At 41.4% G+C, this 20,690-nt stretch overlaps 2 protein-coding genes across 3 annotated transcripts in view; one reads left to right on the top strand and one right to left on the bottom strand.

Annotated features, from left to right (window-relative positions):
- acsf2 (acyl-CoA synthetase family member 2) overlaps positions 1-20,690 on the bottom strand; it is a 38,381-nt gene that overhangs the window by 16,916 nt on the left and 775 nt on the right. For both annotated transcript variants that reach the window (XM_034859652.1, XM_034859651.1), the window contains exons 2-15: positions 19,400-19,595; positions 18,230-18,358; positions 17,388-17,441; positions 17,180-17,298; positions 15,965-16,127; positions 14,853-14,948; positions 14,014-14,165; positions 12,122-12,213; positions 11,941-12,017; positions 3,026-3,133; positions 1,728-1,879; positions 1,331-1,472; positions 445-555; positions 268-336 (exon numbers count right to left, since the gene is read on the bottom strand). In XM_034859652.1, the coding sequence (XP_034715543.1) occupies positions 268-336; positions 445-555; positions 1,331-1,472; positions 1,728-1,879; positions 3,026-3,133; positions 11,941-12,017; positions 12,122-12,213; positions 14,014-14,165; positions 14,853-14,948; positions 15,965-16,127; positions 17,180-17,298; positions 17,388-17,441; positions 18,230-18,358; positions 19,400-19,595 (1,660 nt within the window). The remainder of the gene's footprint in view (positions 1-267; positions 337-444; positions 556-1,330; positions 1,473-1,727; positions 1,880-3,025; positions 3,134-11,940; positions 12,018-12,121; positions 12,214-14,013; positions 14,166-14,852; positions 14,949-15,964; positions 16,128-17,179; positions 17,299-17,387; positions 17,442-18,229; positions 18,359-19,399; positions 19,596-20,690) is intronic.
- Positions 4,332-11,648, top strand: chad (chondroadherin). Its single transcript, XM_034859681.1, has 4 exons — positions 4,332-5,359; positions 8,832-8,995; positions 9,079-9,233; positions 10,215-11,648. The coding sequence occupies exons 1-3, from the start codon at positions 4,574-4,576 to the stop codon at positions 9,215-9,217; spliced, it is 1,089 nt and encodes a 362-aa protein (XP_034715572.1). The 5' UTR covers positions 4,332-4,573; the 3' UTR covers positions 9,218-9,233; positions 10,215-11,648.

The raw sequence follows: 20,690 nt of genomic DNA, 5'->3' as shown, positions 1-20,690 counted from the left end.
AAAAAGTCATAGCATAGTGCGTTGAAAAAAGTTTTTAAAAAAATGCTATAAAATTAAACAAGACGCCCCAAAATCACCCATCAAAATCCCCCCAAAGAGCGTTTTGTGGAGCGTGAACGAGTGTGGAATCAATCATGTTATTTTGGGTAGTTATAAAGAACATTGATATAGGAAATACGGGTCAATTACCCCGAGGACACCATGAGGGTTAATAAACACAGTAAAATAAACCTTGTTTGTCATTCATAGGAGTAAATGAGCTCGTACCTTTCCAGTGATGGTGAGCGGGTAGCTGGTCACGAAAAGTACGTAGCGAGGAATCTTGAAGTGAGCGATCTGAAGGGAGCCGATGAAGCAGAGTCATTCACACATGTTGGACAGGAAGAGAAAGTACAACATAACCGCAGCTCATTGTGAAATACTAATAAGAAGTTGGGGTCTCACCTGTCCTTTGCAGTAAGCTTTGATGTCTTCTGCAGTACAGTCCTCTCCGTCTACTAGTTTGACGCAGGCGCAGACCTCCTCCCCCATGCGGGGATCCTTAACTCCGACCACCTGAGGAAAACCAAAACATGGAGCTCTGCATCAGAAGAAAGAAAGTATTGTTTCTGATGCAAAACATACAGTGTACTCAAACATTAAGACCAAATATAGACAATTTGAAAAACTTTTGAAAATTCTCTTATTTGACTAAGTCTGGTACTAGAAGACGGTTTATTAGGGCCAAAAAGCCGAAACTGAACCGAACCGGGAGAGGGGGGTGATAATCTGAGAAAAAACTAAACATTTTGGAATTAAAGTTGTACATTTACGAGAAACAAACTTGAAAACTATCTGAGAGTCAGAAATTGTCGAGAGAAATGTCAGAAATTGAAGTCACAAAAGGATACTCAGAACAAAAAGTGTCTTCTTAACCCTGTGTTGTTTTTCTGCCAAAACTTAAAAACAACTCATTTAATTTATGTTTTTAACTTTTTCTAACATTTCCGTCCCTTTTTTGAACACTTTTGACGCTTTTTAAAAATTGTTGGTCACTTTTGACGTTTTTAACGTAACACTAACTTGTTAACTTTAGTTTTACAGTTATTTATGGTCATTAAACCTCATTTATAGGACATTATACCTAATGTTTGAGTTCGAAAAGCAGAAATTAGGAATTATTTAGACTAAAATTAAAGGAATGGATGTTGATGATAATCACAGACTGGAATATGTCAACTTTTACTCAATACTATTTCAAAAACACTTCATTTTGTTTTTTCAAATGCTCTAAAATTAAATAAGACGCCCCAAGATTAATGAAAGTAGAGATCGGACTGTTGGAGCCCACCTGGGCCTCCTTGATTTTGGGGTGCGTGTGCAGAAACTGTTCGATCTCCGCGGGGTAAATGTTCTCTCCTCCTCTGATGATCATGTCTTTGATCCGGCCCTCGATTCGGAGGTAGCTGTGTGCATCCAACCTGCCGATGTCTCTGCAAGAAAACAGAAAACATTCAACAAACATCAGAAACTAGACTAAGAAAAAGTATTCGATTAAGTTTGATTGTCCAACAAATAAAGACAAAGTACTTCATATTTACAAGTCTTTGCATTTCATATACTTTCTTATTGCTGTTGATGTTTTTTTTGTCTGTTATCAGTGCTGCTTCCAAAATAAAGTTCAATACTGTGATGCTGTGTGCAGTATAAATACAAGAGAGATGCATTCACTGACAGCTTTCACTCACCCAGTTTTGTACCATCCTTCTTTAGTGATGCACTCTCTTGTTTTGGCCTCGTCCCCCCAGTACTCCAACATCACGCAGTAGCCTCTGATCATGATCTCTCCCAGCATCCCCAGAGGCAAAATCTCTCCTGTTGAAGGGTTTGCGATTTTAGCCTGTGGAGCATTCAGTTAGATACAAGTTATTTCATAAAGTTAATCATGGTTTTTCATCTAATGAAGTGTTTAGATATTTTACGATACAACATTTTTGGTGACATACAAGGAACAGGGACAACATTAAAGATGTACCAATTAAACCAATGCTCACATTTGGCCTCATGCGAGAATACCAACAATGGCCGCTCAGACTTGGCGTCAGGTGTCTCCAACGACCATCACAGCCACAAGCACTAATAAAAGAAGCCGTTACCAATCATCTTGATAACGACCCTACAGAGGATCAAATATCTGGGCCTCCCCACCGTTCACTCACAACGGAACAAGTCTCTCGGATGAAAGACGAAACATTTTATTTTTTTAAAGATTTTTCTTTGGGGGGTGCCCAGATAGCTCAGTTGGTACCTAGAGGTTTACTCCTCAACGCAGTCATTCCCCCCTCTCTCCCCTTTCATTTCTTCAACTGTCCTGTCATTAAATACCTAAAAACGCCAATAAGGAAAATCTAAAAGAAAAAAAAAAGACTATTTTTTGGGCATTTTTCCGCCTTTTTAATGACATGCAGGATATCCCTGCAAGTAGGATCTGAACGCTGGTCCTCTGCCTTGAGGACTAAACCTCTACATGTGGGTGCGTGCAGTACAGTACCAAATGGGCGAAACCTTTAATCAAGTCCCCTGAGTTTAAAACGTCCCTGGATAAGTACCAAGTAGTTTTAAAGAGGACTGGATTGAGAAAATAATATCTTGTCTATACAGTACTATATGCTTGGATTCAACTGAAAAGGCTTTGGATGTAAAGGTAAATGGGAACTGGAGGTCAACACCAGAAGGAAACATAAGGGGTGGGAGGAATTCTAGATGTCTTGGCATACATGCTTAAGTATCCTACCTGTTGAGAATGACATTTAAAAACTTTTAAAGACTAATCTCCAACTATGAGTAAATCCAAACCTGTCCGTTGAACAGGAAGTGGCTCAGGAGGAGACTTTTCACACATTTTTTGTTCTTAACTACAAGTTTAGACACGGATGATGGTGATCATGCAGGTTATACTTATTGTAACTGGCACATACACTGGACACAAACTGGTGATAATGTATTTTGTCCACAGTGTCTGGGTGAATGAGGATGTTTAAAGCACCTCTATGTGGTCCATGATGTAGCCAACGGTGTCACACTTCCTCTCCAGGTTGTCTGACGGAGACCCGCAGAAAGTCACGGGGCTGTTCTCTGTGGTGCCGTATGCAATCTGTCAATCACACAAACAGCATGTGGTGAGCAGAACAGCATGTGGTAACACACACACGCACACGCACACGCACACGCACACACACTTGACAGTTGCTTGAAGAGCTGCGGGATGATGTTCTCTAATCAAAATAGTTGCAGATTAATATAAACTGAGTTTTTTTTTACTGAACTGCTGTACTTAAATACTATTGAAGCGGCGGATTATAAATTGTTGTTTTTTTAATTCGAAAATAAGCAATCTGAAGAGAAGAGAGACAGATGGTGGCATAAAGTATACTGTTGCTGTGCTCACAGTTGCAGAATCAATCAGATGGAGAAAGGTTAAAGACTGGTGGACAAAGAGGACCATCAGGGCATTTTAGAGGGGAGAACTTTAACTGGAAAATCAGGGCGGAGACAATATTCCCAATAAAATGTCAGATTTGTTAAGTAAACTCTTGATTCCTTTTATCCTGGGTGGGCCCATCCAAGTGAAGCCAAACTGACCCGAGTCAGTGAACAAAGTCCTGCTGCACCTTTTCCTAAACCTTCCTTTCTTATTAAAAGCAGGTGTAATTCTCAGATTTGACTGGTTGTGGCTCAAATTCATCTTTTTTTATTTTCTCACAGTGACAGACTTTGAAAAATAACTACTTCATGTCTTTTAGTTGAAGCCTCAGAGCCACAATCCTCTTAACAACTCACAGGTTTGACGGAAAAAGACCATTACATAATACCGCGCTCCATTTCAAAAGAAGGAATGCACACAGGAATGTTAAGGGGCATCTGAAACCTTCTATTGTAAGTATCTTTTTTTGCAATAGTTATGACTTGAAACATCATCACACTTCTTGACAGCCATCTGGAGACTATTATAGGTTATAGAGCTGTAAAGGAGTGGCTCCTTTTCCTGCCACAGCAGACTGAAAAACAATAGCGGCGTCTGGGAGCGTGCACGGTTCAAAACTGACCTGCAACGTTGCTAAAGAATCACCTATAAACTGAAACTAGCAGAGAGCATGTGTCTTCTCTTATGATTTGACTGCACATGTCCATCCAGCAGAATGTCAGACCGTTTAAGTAGTTTAAGAGAAAGAGTGCGTCCCCCATCGTCTTACTGCTCATTTAGGGTTAAATTCTCACAGACACTTGACTTCCTCTTGCAAACCTCTCAGTCTAACACTCTGGCAAGCCCTCCTCGTTTTTTTCCTCAAGTAAATGTTATAAATAGTGCTGTGTGTTCTGTTGACCGGCCATCCTCCTCTAAAAGTGCATCGCCCACCTTCTCTCAGTCACTCACCTTTTCCCTCCTTCTCTCTCCGTCTCTTACTCTCTGAACACAAACACACACAGAGAGCTTCTCTGCTGCTCTCTGAAGCTTTTTACAGGACTTGCCTGCTTGTTCTTCTTCTGGTAAAAGACTGGAAGAGGCTCTAATCAAGGCAGCGAGCTCGTCATTATGCGTTGTGTGAGCTGGTTGTTGCTGGGGACCTGCCTCCTGGTCCTGGGCCCCGCGGTGCAGGGAGCCCCGGGACAGTGCCCCCACCAGTGCCACTGCCACGGGGACCTCCAGCACGTCATCTGCGACAGCGTCGGGCTGAAGAAGATCCCCCGGGTGTCAGAGGTCACCCGTTTGCTGAACCTGCAGAGGAACAACCTGGGCAGCATTCCCACGGGGGCCTTCGGTGAAAGCAAGGGACTGATCTCTTTGCACATGCAGCATTGTCAGCTGCGAGAGATTGGATCCCAGGCCTTCAAGGGGCTGAAGAAGCTTGTCTACCTCTACCTGTCCAACAACGACATCACCAGCATCAAGCCCGGCGCCTTCGAGGACCTGACCGAGCTCACCTACCTCCATCTTGATGGGAACCAGATCAGCGACCTCACTAAGGGCATCTTCTCCCCCATGATCAACCTCTTTATTCTGCAGCTCAACGACAACAAGCTCCGGGAGCTCCGGCCGGGGACCTTTGCCGGTGCCACAAACTTGCGCTGGCTGCACATGAGCGGGAACGAGCTGACGACCCTGCAGCCGGGCTCTCTGGACGACGTGGAGAACCTGGCTATACTTCACCTGGACAGGAACAAGCTGTCTACCTATCCCCTCGCGGCAATGAGCAAACTACGAGTGGTGGAGGAACTCACGCTGGGGAAGAACCCCATGAGGACCATCCCAGACTTTGCCTTCCAGAGCTTTGGGCGCTACATGGAGAAACTATACCTGGACAACATGGGTCTGGAAAAGGTCAGTCTCTGGTTTTACTGAATATTTACTAGACAGACGTGGCATGATTTCAACTATATGATGCCTAACATGTAGACATTCAAAGCACTGAAGGCAACTGCAGTCAAACATTTCAGACAGCTTTGTTTACACGTTATTCTACTAGATCTTTAATTATTGTTTGAACCTCTTACTTTTTATTTCACTAATGCTTCGGCAATGTAAATGTATGTTGCCCATGCCACTAAAGCCCCTTGGAGTTGAACTGAAACTCCATAAAAGGGCACCATTACTGTGAGGTAAGACAGATCCAGTGCTACTTATTACCTGTCAAAATATTCTAAATGTGCTCAACTACTTTTCAGGTAAAAATGAAAAGATAGATAGAGTCATGCAGAGGGCATGACAGAGAGCTAGCTGTTGGAAATACAGTGCTTGAAAGTGATTTTAATTCTAACCATTAAATAAAATTGTCTAAATCAAGGTCGGAATTACAAGTTCCTCTCATGAAAAAGTCTTTATACTACACTGTGTGTTGGAGTAATATTTGTTTTGGTCAGGCAACCTGTCTTGACTATATTTCATTAGCATATTTACATGTAGGGGCTTGCCAATGGTCGACACCCCCTTGTCTGCAGCCAACAGGCATATTTCACACAGTGTACATATCTTGACAGATGTGAATGGATGCCTCTACAGTCGTTCATATTCATTAATCCTATTAGAAGCAGACTTTGGGACTGAATATTTTGAAGTATTGCAGAGGTTGGTGTGTGTGTTCTTGCTCATCTTCGACTGCCTGAATGTATCATGATAATGCTAACCTGATGTTGCATGGTTCAATCTTTTGCCCTATTCTATTTAGGTCTTGATGTCTCGTGTAGAGATCTGACTTGTCGTGAACATATAGTAGTCTTAATTGCCGTGCAACTTTAATACACAAAGCTCAGGCACTCAGATAGCTCAGTTGGTAGAGCCAGCAGAGCACATATATAGAGGTTAACTCCTCTATTCAGCAGGTCAGTGTTAACTCTGACCTGCAGCCCTTTGCTGCATGTCATTCCCCTGCTCTCTCCTCTTTCATGACTGTCCTGTAAAATAAAGACCGAAAATGCCCCAAAAGTTCCCTTTTTACTGGGTCCGTTTACCTGAATAACAAAAACCTTTGGCATATGGCCATGATCATAGTTTTGGTCTCATAACTTCTAACTTCCTCCCTAAGACCCTGAAACGGAGGTTAGAGGTGTGACGCCAAGTCTATTAATCACTAAGTCCATAGACAGAAAAATAACTATTTTAATATTTGAATAATCGCTTGATTTATTTTTCAAGCTGGTTCCAGCTTAAAAAAGGCGAGGATGTTTTTTTCTGTATATTGAATATGTTGAAGTTTTGGACTTCTGACCCAATAAAACGAGACATTTTAAGATATAAACTTAAGCTCTGGGAAATTGAGATACATTTTTCACAATTTTATGAATAAAAAGGAATAAACCAATCAGCAAGATTAAAGGGATTTGCACGTTAAGAAACCAAAAAATGTCTTCTCCTTTTTTGTATTTTGGGTGAACTGAACATTTTACAACCAACAAGTGAGACAGGTGGAAGGTACTACTTCATAATTTTACTTCCACAGCAGACTGGAGCCTTCCTAGACATCCAGGCTCCATTTTATACAACCAATAAGCCCATAATCATGAATACTACAGTCTGGCTGCTAAATGGTGAACGTTTGACCCTAATCTGGTGTTTTAATCTTCAAATATCACAAAGACAGATGTTTCCACAGTAAAACATCCATCTGTTCATCTAGAGCTCACACAGCTTCAGTATGAACGTACACAGTGTGACCTCTATGCTATACCACACTACTACTCAGGCTTCACTGAGTGTACATTTGCTTCATACGTGAGGTTAGTCCAATATTTGAGTGTACCTGTGCCACAGTACGGAGTTATCCCAGAGGGGAAAACTGTAAAATAACAACCTTCTCACGCTGGGACTGTGTGCGAGCCCGGTTGAAGCAGCACACACAGCCGGGGAGATTAAACCATTTTCCAGCCAAATGCAGGTATTTTTAGAGTGTTTTTGTTTGCTGGACCTTGGCCAAGCATGTCCGGGTCTAATTATTACACAAGTGTTATTTTCAGCAAGGTGTGTTTTCTACTTTCCCGGGGGAGCGTCTTGTAAACAGGTCAGGAGGGGTGAGGAGACAGGTAAATAGAGAGGCAGGGTGTTCCACAGTGTATGAAGAGGAGTATTTTTAGCTTGCCATCGCCCCAGTTGAATGGACAATTGGGCCCTTTGCAAGCCTTCCTGGCAAAGAGAGAGACGACAGAGAGAGCAAAAACACCTTGGCCATGCTGGAAGTCATCCATCTTTCATTGCTTCAAAATACTAAATCCATAGCTACTTGTCGCTATACAGTGGAAATTTCCAAACAGCCAACATCATCTCCTCCAGACTTGCATAAAACAACCCTTCAAAAGCTGAAAAGCTCTCATCCGCCCTCTTCTTCATCCTGGAGGAGACTAAACTTTGACACTTTGACGGTTCACCTCACACCTCTCTGAAGCATTTAGCGCCCTCACAGATGCCTATGAAGTAGCGGGAAAGACGAAGGGCGCTGACCGTTAGTATTTACATTAGTGCGAGTGCAGAAGGAAGGATGAGAGGAGGCTTTCATGCCAGAGAAACACTAGTGAGATTCCCTCGCTCGGCATCTGTCCGACAGACATAAAGATGGGTGTTGGTGTGAACCACATTATCATCATGTGCATTGAATCATGACATTTAAAGGTCCAATGAATCTTCACGTCATGCTCATTCATGATTCAGGTTTCTAATAGAATATGTTTACATGCTTTTATGTAAAAAAAACTATTTTTTCTCATCTCTGTCTGTCTAAATATACCTATATTCACTTTCTGTCTGAAACGCTTCATTTTAGCGCCGGTCTCTTTAAGCCCCCCTCACGAAAAAGTCCAGTCCACTCTGATTGGTCAGCATTTCCAGGTCTTCTGCCTCTGCGTCTCTTTATCACCATTGCAGCCGAAGAATGACTGTAGCAGCACTTTATACCTGTATAAAGTATAGTTGTGAAATCATAACCTTACGGAAGTCCTGACAGCTGGTTTAAAGTCCCAGTTTCTGAATATGGAATTTGTGGATTTAGTGTTTTTATACTCTTACAGTATTTATAAAGCACCTCGACCTGCTTTATAATAAAAAACACATGTAAATCTCAGTTTTATAATATGGGACCTTCTAAATTATTGCCAAAAAGGATTCCTTAATGCTTTGATCCTTAGCTTTCATTGTTGTTCTTGGGCTTTAAACCTCAAATTGCTTCTGATGGCAGGGCCAGCACCTTGCATGATACCTCAATGCTATCGGTGTGTCTGTGTGTGTGAATGGATGAATGTCCTATGAAAATGCAGCCATTGAGATAAAAACAAAAATTACAACTCTTACGGCTCTTCCTTTTTTCTAGTTCTCAGATGGTGCGTTCACTGGTGTGACGGCAATCAAGTCACTGCACCTGGACAACAACAAGCTAAAGCTCCTTCCCAAAAGCCTCGAATTTGGCCCCCTCACCAACCTCACGCTCTCCAGCAATCCATGGAGCTGCACGTGCCAGCTATCTCCATTGCGCAGGTGAGCATCACCTGAAACAACACTTTACAGACACACTAAAGGCACAAAGTCTCTGCTCCTTATCTTCTGGTTTCTACCCGCAGGTGGATGGACTCGAGCCGCACTCGTCCAGACGCAGTGTGTGCATCTCCACCTCCCCAGAAAGGAAAGCAAGTGAGAGACAGCCCCGCCTTCAGTGGCTGCAAAGTCAAGTCAAAGTCCAAAAAGGGCTCACGTCTTTGAACTAGCAGTTGTACAGGTAACTGTCACCAAAACAAGCCGATGACATAACAAGAAAAGATAAAATGTTCTACATTATCCACATCTCACAAACCGACCTAATCAGAGAATAAAATCCACAATAAAGGATTAGGTCAATATTTAGTAAATGTGCTTTTTTTGCTGAGGGCTAGATGAGAAGAGCTTGTGTTTGTTTCGTGACATGCTACATATGTATACCAACTCTTGTTAGTCCACGTTTAACGTACTGCAGGGGCTCATTTTTTTTTTTATGTTATAGAGGGTGCTTGCGAGCCATTTTTGTGCACTTTTGAGCATTTTTTGTGCTATCCCCGAAACCCTTAAAACACGTACAGTACATATTCACCAGACTTGATGTGACCGCAAATTTTGGTGAGTTTTTGAATACGTTAAGTCCCTCAAAATGCAATTAATTTGCTGTAATAATAGTAATTTTCAATAGGAGCTCAGGCCCTAATAAGCATATTTCCCTAAATGTTTAAATGTCTTTAAACACATACATCAGTCACGTTTGAATGAAACCAGTTTCATCTGTCGTTTTTGCAAACGTGGCATCCAAATATGTGACTGGAGACACTCCAACTTCAAATAAAGTTAAATGATAGTTAAGTTAAATGTTTTTCAAGTGTCACCCTCACTGATTGTTACTTTTGCAAATACCTGAGGTGCAGTTTAGTTCCTACAACATCCCTCCCTCCTGTGGTGGTTGGGAGTAAAGGTTTTCAGCTGGACTTATGTACAATGCAACGTTGGATTGAGACGCTCCCACATGAGGATTAAGTTGGTTTTGGAGTGGCCTACAGCTGGCTTTGCATGATTTTGTTTTCCAGTCCTCTCTTCCTGACCACAGAACTTTCTGTCCCCGTCTGAACTTTTCCATGTCGGCCCCGGGGTCCAGTACACCGAGTCCAGGTCACAGGGTCTCTTGTTGGAGGACAGACTGTTTCATTTGGCTGCTGATTTTGTGTCTTTTCCACAGGAGACGCAGAGGAGGAGCCTGTCCAGGTGACTGGCTACACATGCAACGAAAAGCAATGCTAACTCATTCTACTTCAAGACGGTCCATCTTTTCATCCGTCAAATACTGTCACTAGTGTCAACAGACACATGCATGAATACGCTTGCTCTCTGTCTGTCTCTCTCACACCCAAACACAGCAAGAGCTTCATTTTTATTTATTTACATAACTGATGTAGACTTAAGTTTGAAATGGAAATGTGCAACATTAGTGACCACCAAACAAAGGACGCAGTTTGAGTAAATGAAGGCTACAAAAAGCCTTAAGGGCAGATACGTTGTGTTTTCCTGGTGCGTTCAGGGTCTCAGAGAACAGGATCAATTGGGAATCCAAAAAATCTGAATGCTCTTCCCTGAGGAGGAGGGTCTCTTCTATGTTTCAGTCTCTTGATGAGCGTGGAAATAATGTAAACCCAAACCAGATGATCTTAAAAGGGAATGTTTGATATTTTTGGTAAAATAATGCTTAAACAGAGCGACATGAGAAGATCTATACCACTCTTCAAGATCAAGTTCTTGAAGCTACCGCCAGCAGCCAGTTAGCTTAGCTTAGCACAAAGGCTGGAAACAGGGGGAAACAACTGGCCTAACTCTGTCAACCTACCAGCACCGCTAAAGCACCCTATTTTAAACATTATGCATTGTTAATTTCATCTATAAAAGAAGTCAAGTTAATTCTTTACATACAGTTACTTGGTCTATCGTTGATAGATATAAAATATGAATAGTGCAACTTTAGCATACGGAACACAATGTCTCCTTTGTTTTGGTGGTTAACATTTTAAACAACTTATTAACTATGGCTCCAAAAAAATGAAGAGGCAGAGAAATACATCCTCCAACTCTCGCTTACCCTCTGCTCTACTTTGTGATGTCACTTTTACACCCTCACCGACTGAGAAAACCGAGACAGTGACCACACAAAGGACGAACCGTACAGGAAGACTTGTTTCTGCAACAAGTCTAAGAGACAAGAAGACTGGGAAGATGTAGGGTATTATTTGGTGAATCGTAGGAGACAATTTACAAATTATATCTCTTTCTTTTTGTGTCATTTCACCCCGTGTGAAAGTAATTTAACACTCCAAGGATCTTTGAGGTTAAATTTACATTTTTTTAGGCTCATCTATGAATGTAAACAAGAATAAGTCTAAAGAGATTAATATGTTATCTGTTGTGCTATTTTCTGTGTACTTTAAAGCAAATTATTTTTAACATTTTCTTAACATTTCACTGATCTTAATTGTAAGAAAAAGTGAAGACTTTCTTGCACACCAACTCTGAGACTGACTGACTGTTGACTTTATGTAATATCTAATGTATATTCGACATCTTTACATTTCCTTGACTTTTGGAAGTGGTGACAACGTGCTCAGATACAAACCTTCTACAAAATGAACCCTTCTTTTTGTCTCACTCTATATTTTTCTACATGATGCCTGTTGTTGGATCTCTGCATAAATCAAGTCTCCCAACAGAACTTCCTGTGTACACCCATGTTGTTGCTAAAGCTATTGGACGTTTCCCTTAGGATGTGACTCCCCCTAGTGTGTCAAAGCGGAACTACATCACTGAATCATTTTGAACTAAATTAAATTTCTGATCTAATTTTTTTTGTGAGATGCATTTGCTTCTTATACTATCTGTGATAACAATTAAAAAAACACTAAATGTAACTTTCGACTCACTGTTATTTCTTTGACGCCCATCGCAGTAATGACCTTCTTCACAACTTCTGGAGGACAAGGGGAACCCGCCATGATGCCTTTTTGTTGATGGAAATACCCGCAAAGACAAAAACAAAATTATCTTTGAACAAGGAGCTATTTCGTCCTATCAATAAAGGCAGAACATCGGCCTTGATCTCACCTGTGTGAACAGACGACAAGTCATGTTTAGCCAAGTCTGGCTGGCTGATCCAGTCAACATACATGGTGGGGGTGCCGTAGATGTAGGTGCACCTGGGGGGAGAAATAGACAAATTTACACAATGCATCTTAGTTTTTTCCTCGCCACGGTCGTACTTAATGCTTTTTCTTATGGGAATCACTGGAATTGTTGTGTCTTGTTGGTAAATTATAGAGTGTGGTCTACCCCTACTCTATCTTATAGTGTCTCAAGATAACTGTTGTTATGATTGGATACTAAAAATAAAATTCAATTTGTAACTGTAGTTCAAAAAACGTCTTTAAAATGCATTAAGAAAGTGAATTCCCAGAGATTTAGGCCCAGTGGGTCACCAGGCTTGCAATCCGCTGGGGGAAACCCTGCATCACGGGAAAAACTGCACAAATGTGCTCAGAATGAACTATGGGAACTATGGGTATGGTTGTGTATTTAATTTCAAACAGTTTTTTAGATCATAAAAGATCTTGAATCCAATAGTATAATATTAAAGCCAGTAGATGCACTTGCAAATTGTGGGCTGCAAATAGGAAAATTTGTCAAACTCTCTCTGGAAATGGAGCACATTGACTTCTCTTTAGGAGACACTCTACATAATGTGCCTGTGCATGCTTGGCTTTCTATCTTCATAATTCACTTCTATCAAAGATCAAACTTATTCTGAGATACAGCTATGTGCAACTAAAGAGAGACTCTTCTACTCTGCTGAAATGACACTGTTTGATTTAGGTCAAAGGCAAAGTTTGACATTCGCTTATTTGCTGAGGATTAGAAGAGTGGATCGATATCTCAGTAGACAGCCAGCTGCTGATTAGCTTAGCACAAACACAGCTGGATAAATACTGGCTGCTTATAGAGTGACAGGGGGTCAGTGGGGCCTATTTTTACATTACTCCTATACTTCTCTTTCTCAGAGGCCAGTTTTAACAGTTGCAGGGTTCCTGGTCCAGTACATGCTGGCTCACTGTCTTGGTTTTCAGCAACAGAGCCAGCCACGTTAACGTTTGAAGTTCAACCGGTGCTTTTCCTGCTTTGAAAACATCTGAATATACACACTTTTGGTCATTCTGAACAAGTGTACACAATACATTGCTTTCTATCCTAACAGGGCTAGAGCAAAGAGGAATCACTTAGTTTTCACCTAATAAATGAATAGTCAACCATTTAAATAATTTAATAACTGGTTTTAGTCATTTGTCAAAAACGCTCTGATTGCAGCTTCTTAAATGTGAATATTTTCCAGTTTCACAGTAAACTGTTTGAGTTGTGGACAAAACCAGACATTTGAAGACATCATTCGGGGCTTTTTGGGAAACACTGATCCACATTTTTCCCTAATCAGGGCCACGTTGTTCTGGGAAGAAATCTAAGACTAATAGCTAGAGATTATTTAGGAGTGATTGTTGAGTCACTTCTCTTTGTCCCTGTCTCTTGTCTCTCTGTAGACTTGACACGGCACGGATCATTTGAACCTTTGATCCAAAACTGGGACTACAGACAAGTTAAAGCAGAATTCTCCCGCTCTGTAAGCTTCAATCAAACAATTTCACTTACAATTTCAATCCATGAAGATTATTTTAAGTGCATGTTTGTTTTATATTTGCACTTTGCTGTTGATTTATTCCAACATCTAAGCCGAGGAAATCTGTGATGTGTGAAAACCAGTTTGCCCAGTTTCCACCTCCACAGCTGAGCTTTTCCCTTTGTATCACGGAGCAGCTTCAGAATGCATGAGGATTAAATTCTCAGCACATTTAATCCTTTTTCACACGAGATAAAAGATCAAACAGCTTTCGGTTGGACAGGATTAATACGGTCTACACTTATGGACCTGGCCAAAGGGTTTCTGGCGTTACCTTTCACTCTCCAGAGCTGCTAAAGTGGCCTTCCCATCGTACCCTGCAGAGGGGAATATAATGGAGATGCCATGCACGGCAATACACATCCCCCCGCCCACAGAGCCGAAGCAGTGGTACATGGGCACAGGCAGGCAGATCCGAAGGTCCGGCTGTGGGGAAGAATTAGGAGACAGGAAGGGTTACAACTCTGGAGGAATAAGTTATTGAAAGAAAGAGCGCGATGAATCACTTTGCATTGAGAAACAACTCCCATCATGCCCATTCTAAGTTGGGCTTTATGGACAACTTTCCACTGTATTTTAGACATTTTAAACTTTTTTATAAACGGTTATAACAGTTTATTAACATGAATACTAGGAAACTAACACTTGACTCAACACTGACACTTGTGACTGATAATTTATGGTAAATGCCTTTTTATAGCCAAATGTTCTTATTGTTATTATTACTATTTTTATAACTGTTATTATTGTTATCTTTATACTGACTTCTACACTGTATTCTTGCTAAAACTGATGCTGGAAATTTCAATTTCCTTGTGGGAGTCATCCCAAAAGGAAGTCTAAGTATAAGTCTATAGCTTTCCTGTTTCAACATAACAATGCCCCTGTGCACATCAAGAAATGCTTTTTGTTGATTTAAAAGAAGACATTTCACGCTGTGATTCACACACAATACTGTTTTGGGCCTTTTTGTGGATATGCTGTATGTTCCATTTATTTTATTTTATATCATAGCCCAAACTCAGTTGATAAGAACTAAGCACATGCTTCCTGTTCATTAGGGGTAAATGAAACACAGATGATGCATAAGACAACATGTCAGTTAAGACTCACCCTCCATGTGTATCCCACTCTCTTGCCAACAAAGTAGGCATTGTTGATGATGTTGTGATGAGATAAGGTGGCACCCTTTGGAGCACCAGTTGTTCCCTGGTAACAGATATCAGAAATAAATGACTGTATAAATGACTGTAAAGCCATAAAAATGGTCAGGTCACTCTGATATAATACTTTTATTGCTCTCTAAACAAGGGGAAGCACACTCAGTGATATTCTAGCCTCGCATTGCCAGACCTTCTGCCCCAACGCTGTGATTTTTGATAAATAATCATCAGTAACATGGATATTATGAATGAAAGGTAAAGGCAAATATAGGTTCCCTTTGCCAGACCTTCGTCCACAGCGCTGGCTAGTCCACACAGGATTCTGGGATGTGAGAAAAACCTGCTCTGGTTGATTGGCATTTCTTTAAACCAATCACAATCATCGTGGGCGGTGCTAAGAGGCGGACGGAGCCATGGTGCCTCTGCAAAACAGCCTCAGGAAGGAACTTGTTCTGGTTGGGGAATTTTTTCCATCTCCATCCCTATTTATACAACCACATTTATTTGTTTTTTTCTCCTCTGGGAAAAAAAAATGCACACTAAACACAGCTCTCAAGCTTTATTAGACTGAAAAGGGAGTGTTTCAACCCTTAAAGAGATAGTTCAGATGTGTTGAGGTGTGGGTGTATGGGGTACTTACTTCAATAGTCAGTGTGTTAGCTACAGTGGATGGCGTTTGTCTTTTTAAGGCGTCTAAAATGGGTCTAGCTGCTGCCCCCCCCCGTCCGCGGCAGGACGTTGCTTAGCTTCTGGGTTGTTACTCCAGTCTGCTTCTTGTTCTACTGTAGCTAACACACTGATTATGGAGAAGTAGCTTACACAACCACACTTCAAAACATCTGAACTAACCCTTTAAGGATTAAAACATTCCCTTTTCAGTCTAATAAAGTTTGAGAGCTGTAATCCAGTGTGCCTTTTTTCCCCAGAAGAACCAGAAAAACCAGCACATCCTGCCATAAAAGAACAAAACCTGGCACACAATCAGAAATGCTTCAGCTTGCACACACTCCAACAGAGCTCCTTAACAATCCTTAAGGTTAGCAGGAATTATCCAACAATTACCGATGTGAACTGGATGTTTATGGGGTCGTCAAAGGAGATCTTCTTCTGCAGATCCTGAAGCTGCTGCATGTACTGGCTGCTGCCCGCCTGCATGACGTCCTCAAGATGAAGCATTCCTGGTTGCCGACTATCAATGACAATCACAGAGCGGAGGTCTGGGAGTCTGAGGGGAAAATCAAACAAAGAAAGAAACATGGGTCATGCTTTCAAACTAAGGAGCTTTATGTTACACTGTAATATTTGGCAGCTTTGACTCTTAAAGTTAAAGTTGCATGTTACTGTTTAATGTATGTGTCCTGTTAAGCTGAACTAATCTTTCTGTTAATGTTGAAAAAACAGACTGTAGCTGGAATAATTCACACACTAAGGTCAGGAGTTGAAATCCCCCCAGCTCCATCTATTCGAAGAAATGTTTCACATAACACAAAAAAAGGAGCAAAATGTCCTTTAAGGGAACGGAGAGCCAGGCAGTCCAAAATCAGAGCTTTCGTAGCTTATTAACAGTGCTGCACCGTCAGCTTTTACCTCCATAGAGTATAGACGGCCCCCAAGAGAGGAAAGATTCAGACATTTTGAGGCATGAGTCAATGGCACAAATATGTCTATTGTTAGCCTAATGTTCCCGTTTGTGCTACTGTGACTGACTAGCACTACTGTGTCTGGGCTTGCTAGTATGTTAGCCGTTAGCTCCGCAGCTACTGCAGTTCACCAACTAGCCCTGAGATAAGTTCCTGGAGAATTATACAATACATATCTGAAACTAACTCCCAGAAAACTGCAGGTTGGCGGCAACTCTGACACTGCATTCTATTAAATCAAGTAATTGTTTTTTTGTTTTTTTTGGGGGGGGGGGGTTGACTTGAGGTTGTGGTGCAGAGGACCCTAAGGTGAAATTACTCCAAACCATCCCTTTAATAAAATTGCCTTGCCTACGTCACCAACTCTCTAGAAACGTAACTTTGCTGTGCCACTTATTGTTGTGGTTGAGCTTTTATTCTGAAATCTTTTAGAATTAGCTTTTAAAAAAAATCTTTAGTGTAGTTTTTGTTTGACTGTAACTCTTCTTTAGGATGTCTTTTACAGGACATGACTTGAGTATTCGACGGCCTTGTGTAGAAATTAGACAACACAGTCGATTCATTCCCTAATTTAAACATTCGGAATATTAAAAATGTAAGACCAGTTACAATGACAGGTGAGCTTCAGCAGCTGTACCGTGCACTCCTGATGTCTCCGGGAGCGGAGGTCTCGATCTCCGGACAGATCTGTCTCAGCATGTCACAGTACTTCTGATTCTTAAACTGCGTCGGGCACACTATGGCTTTACACCCGACCTGCAAGAAGAGGAGCGTTGGATTCCCCTGAATGGGATTCAGTCTCTGTAAACAGTCACAGTAACAACAGGTTGGTAAGAGTCACCCACCTTCCGCAATGCAAACTCCACCTCCTTCAGCTGGTACGCCGGGTTCACAGATACCTGTTGGGTGGTAAAACCATAAACAGTTGCTCACGATGGAACATTAAGTAAAGGTTGACAGATTAAACACTGGACCACAGCCAGATCAGAGACAATGTACATAATGAACAACATATATGTGCAACTTTATCCCCAGGAGAGGAATACATTTCTTTTAGTTAAAAAGGTGCCTGGAAGCTTGTTTTTCAAAAACCTTTATACGTCATTATAAAAAATATTTATATCACAAAAAGACTCATCATCCGCCCCTACCCATGTCCTCCAAACCCACGCTTCCAAATATTCCTTTCTTCAACTTTCATTGAAATACTTTTCCATCGTGTAGGCCGGTTCTCCTCACTTACTGTTGTACTTCTAATCTAAGCTCTTCTTTAGGATGGATTCATTATATTACATTATGTTTATTTACACAACGATGAGCTGATGATGTTCTTTATTTTCCTTATTGTCAACAATGTGTTAATCGCAACTATGATAAGATACAAAAAAACAGAAATGTTCCTTACATTACTGCTCCAACAATCCATAGAATAAACATCTGTAAGGTCACCCTCCAGCAAAGAGACATGCATGTCTGACTGTACATGTCAGCCGGTGCAACAGTGCGGCTCATTGATGTGTTTAATAGTTTTTGGACAACAATGGAGCTCTGTGGCATAGAGGGAGAAGATATAGTACATACTCTTTCTGATGGCATTGATTGAGAGTATGTAGTTGAGAGCAGTACTGTTCCTTCTAAAATTGAGTTTTCCTTCTTGTTAATGCAATAAGCTGCAGCTTAGACTCACCAATATAATGCCAGCTCTGGCTGTGGCAAACTGGAACAGGACCCATTCGTAAGTGTTTGGCCCCCACATCCCGAGCCGGTCTCCTTTTTGCAGTCCGATTGCCAGCAGCCCGGCTGCAGCTTGATCCACCTACACAGATATTAAGAAGAAAATAAAACAATTCCAGTATTGTTTGGCGTTCTTGCCGCATCAGCCTGGTGTCTGAGTTATTCACACTGCTCCATTAATGCGAGGGACACAAAAACCCTTGTTAAAATTCTGAATGTTTGTTGTCCTGGCTCCTAAATAGTGGAAGAGTCGGAGTCTGAAAGTAAAGGCTGAAGACTTTTCTGCTTGATGATGCATTCTAGTAAATAAAGTCATTGTTTTGTCACACTTCATGCATTTAGGCATGGAAAAGCTTGCTTCCAGCCTCCATAGACAAGAGTAACAGGGTACTGCAGTTAGTAAAGTTAGTTTTAAGGTGAATTTATCCTCCCTCCATTTCACTTTCGTATAAAACTGTAGAACGTGAAAAAAAGTTGGAGTCCAAGGGCAATTTTAACAACAACACTTTTATAGGTCTGTTTTTTGTGGAGCAGGTAGAGAAGGTGAAGCCAGGCACTTCACTTTCCATCACTTTATACGGCTTGTAAAGCAAAATATGGCCTGGAGATGTTCTCATTTCCAAAACCAGGGTTTTAATTTTGCTTCAAATCTTGTAAGTATCTTCAAAAAAGCACAACAGATATTAAAGTGGAGATATTTGAAGAAATTATTCTGGAAATTAGTAGTACAAGTAGCCTTGTTTAACGATAACATTGAGCACTGTAGATTATTGGCAATGGCTCAGTTGTGGGGTAAAGAAGACAACATTCAAATCTTACAAGAGAATAGTGGTATTTTTCAACATGACTCTTTTGTCATTATTGTGGCCTTTCTGACTCTAGATCAAAACCATTTTCCGCCTCCACTGTAAAGATCCAGGAAAACACTGTATATTGAGGGAAACCATCTGTTAATAGTTAGCAAAATATCTAATCCATGGGGCTACTTCCTGCGTTTATTTCCATTTGGACTTAGAGTACAGAGCTGTGGTTCGGGAGGGGGGGGGGGGGGGGGGGGGGGGGGGGGGGGGGGGGGGGTCAGACACATTTGACTGGACACTCGTACTTTGAGGAAGCGACTCACATCCTGCTGAAACTGTGCAAAGGTCTTGCGGACTCCGTCTTGTACGAAGACCACGGCCTCCCTGTCAGGCGTGCGCTCCACAGCCTTCAGCAGAGCCTCTCCTATGGTGATGTGGTGCAGAGATGTGGAGGATGTGCCGTGGGCGTAGCTGGTGGTGAGAGTCGGGATGATGGGCGGAGACTCCACATGAATACCACTGCAGAAGAAACAAGAGTTAGCAGATGTTATCAGATACTTATCATCAGGTGTAATGGGACCTAATCGCTTTTTTAACTGAGATAAAGGTTCATTTTGGTTTTACAGCCATGTCACCTTTCACACAGAACAACGTAACGACCCGGCGAGTCGGAGGTCTGTGCTGCAGGCACAGACTGACGTGACATTTAGGTTTTGTTTGCAGAATGAAGGTCAATTTGTGTGTTTGTTCTCTGGTGCCTTCTTTCATTTTTAATTATTATGTATCGTGTTTTCTCTACATCTTGTTTGTGTTTTATCTTTGTTAATAAAGCAAACAAATAAGTAGCATAATAAAACTTTAAAAAGGTACAATCCAAATATAAAACAAAATAAATAGATAAAAATATATATTCCGAAGCTGAAGGCAATGCTCCGTCAACAAGCTAACGTATGTATTTTAAAAGGCGCTATACACAACATTCAAAACATTAATATAGCAGCAAACAACGGTTTGATATGATATTTAGTGGAGTAATGGCGTCCTGAGCAGAGACTAAAGTCTGTCTGTGTGTTTGTTGTAATCCAACCTTCCTTTGTTCTTCCTCTTGAGAGCCGGCTGTGCGCGTGCACATGAGCCGCCCCCCCCCCATGAAGCCAATTAGACATAGCGGCCAAACAGTGAAATTAAACCAGACTTTTCTCATAGACTTACATAAGAGACGTCTACATGTATTTATGGGTCACAACCCGGCAAAATGAACCGTGTCACTACCATAATTTGATTTATTCTGTCCAATAACTTTTGGAAAGGCAAAACCAGCTGCACGGTTAAATCACTTAATCCCCATTCAAGGCATGCGCTTAACCTTAAGTAGCTTAAGACCTTAAGAACAAAACAAAATTGTGATTACAGGTTTTTTTGAGGACCTACCCGATGTTGGAGGCCGAGAACATTGATTGTCTCAAATAGTTATTTAATGAACCAGAGGGAAAGTCTTTGGTGGAAAACACTATGCTACTTGGGTTTTTTTGCCTCGCAGTTTTCCATGGATTAGGGTGGCGCCTAAATCATGGTGGCAGCTGCCACTGTGGTTCTGCACTTACCCCGCTACGC

The sequence above is a fragment of the Etheostoma cragini genome, chromosome 21, assembly GCF_013103735.1.
Source record: "Etheostoma cragini isolate CJK2018 chromosome 21, CSU_Ecrag_1.0, whole genome shotgun sequence".
Lineage (NCBI taxonomy): Eukaryota > Metazoa > Chordata > Actinopteri > Perciformes > Percidae > Etheostoma > Etheostoma cragini.
This window is presented reverse-complemented; position numbering and strand designations above follow the sequence as displayed.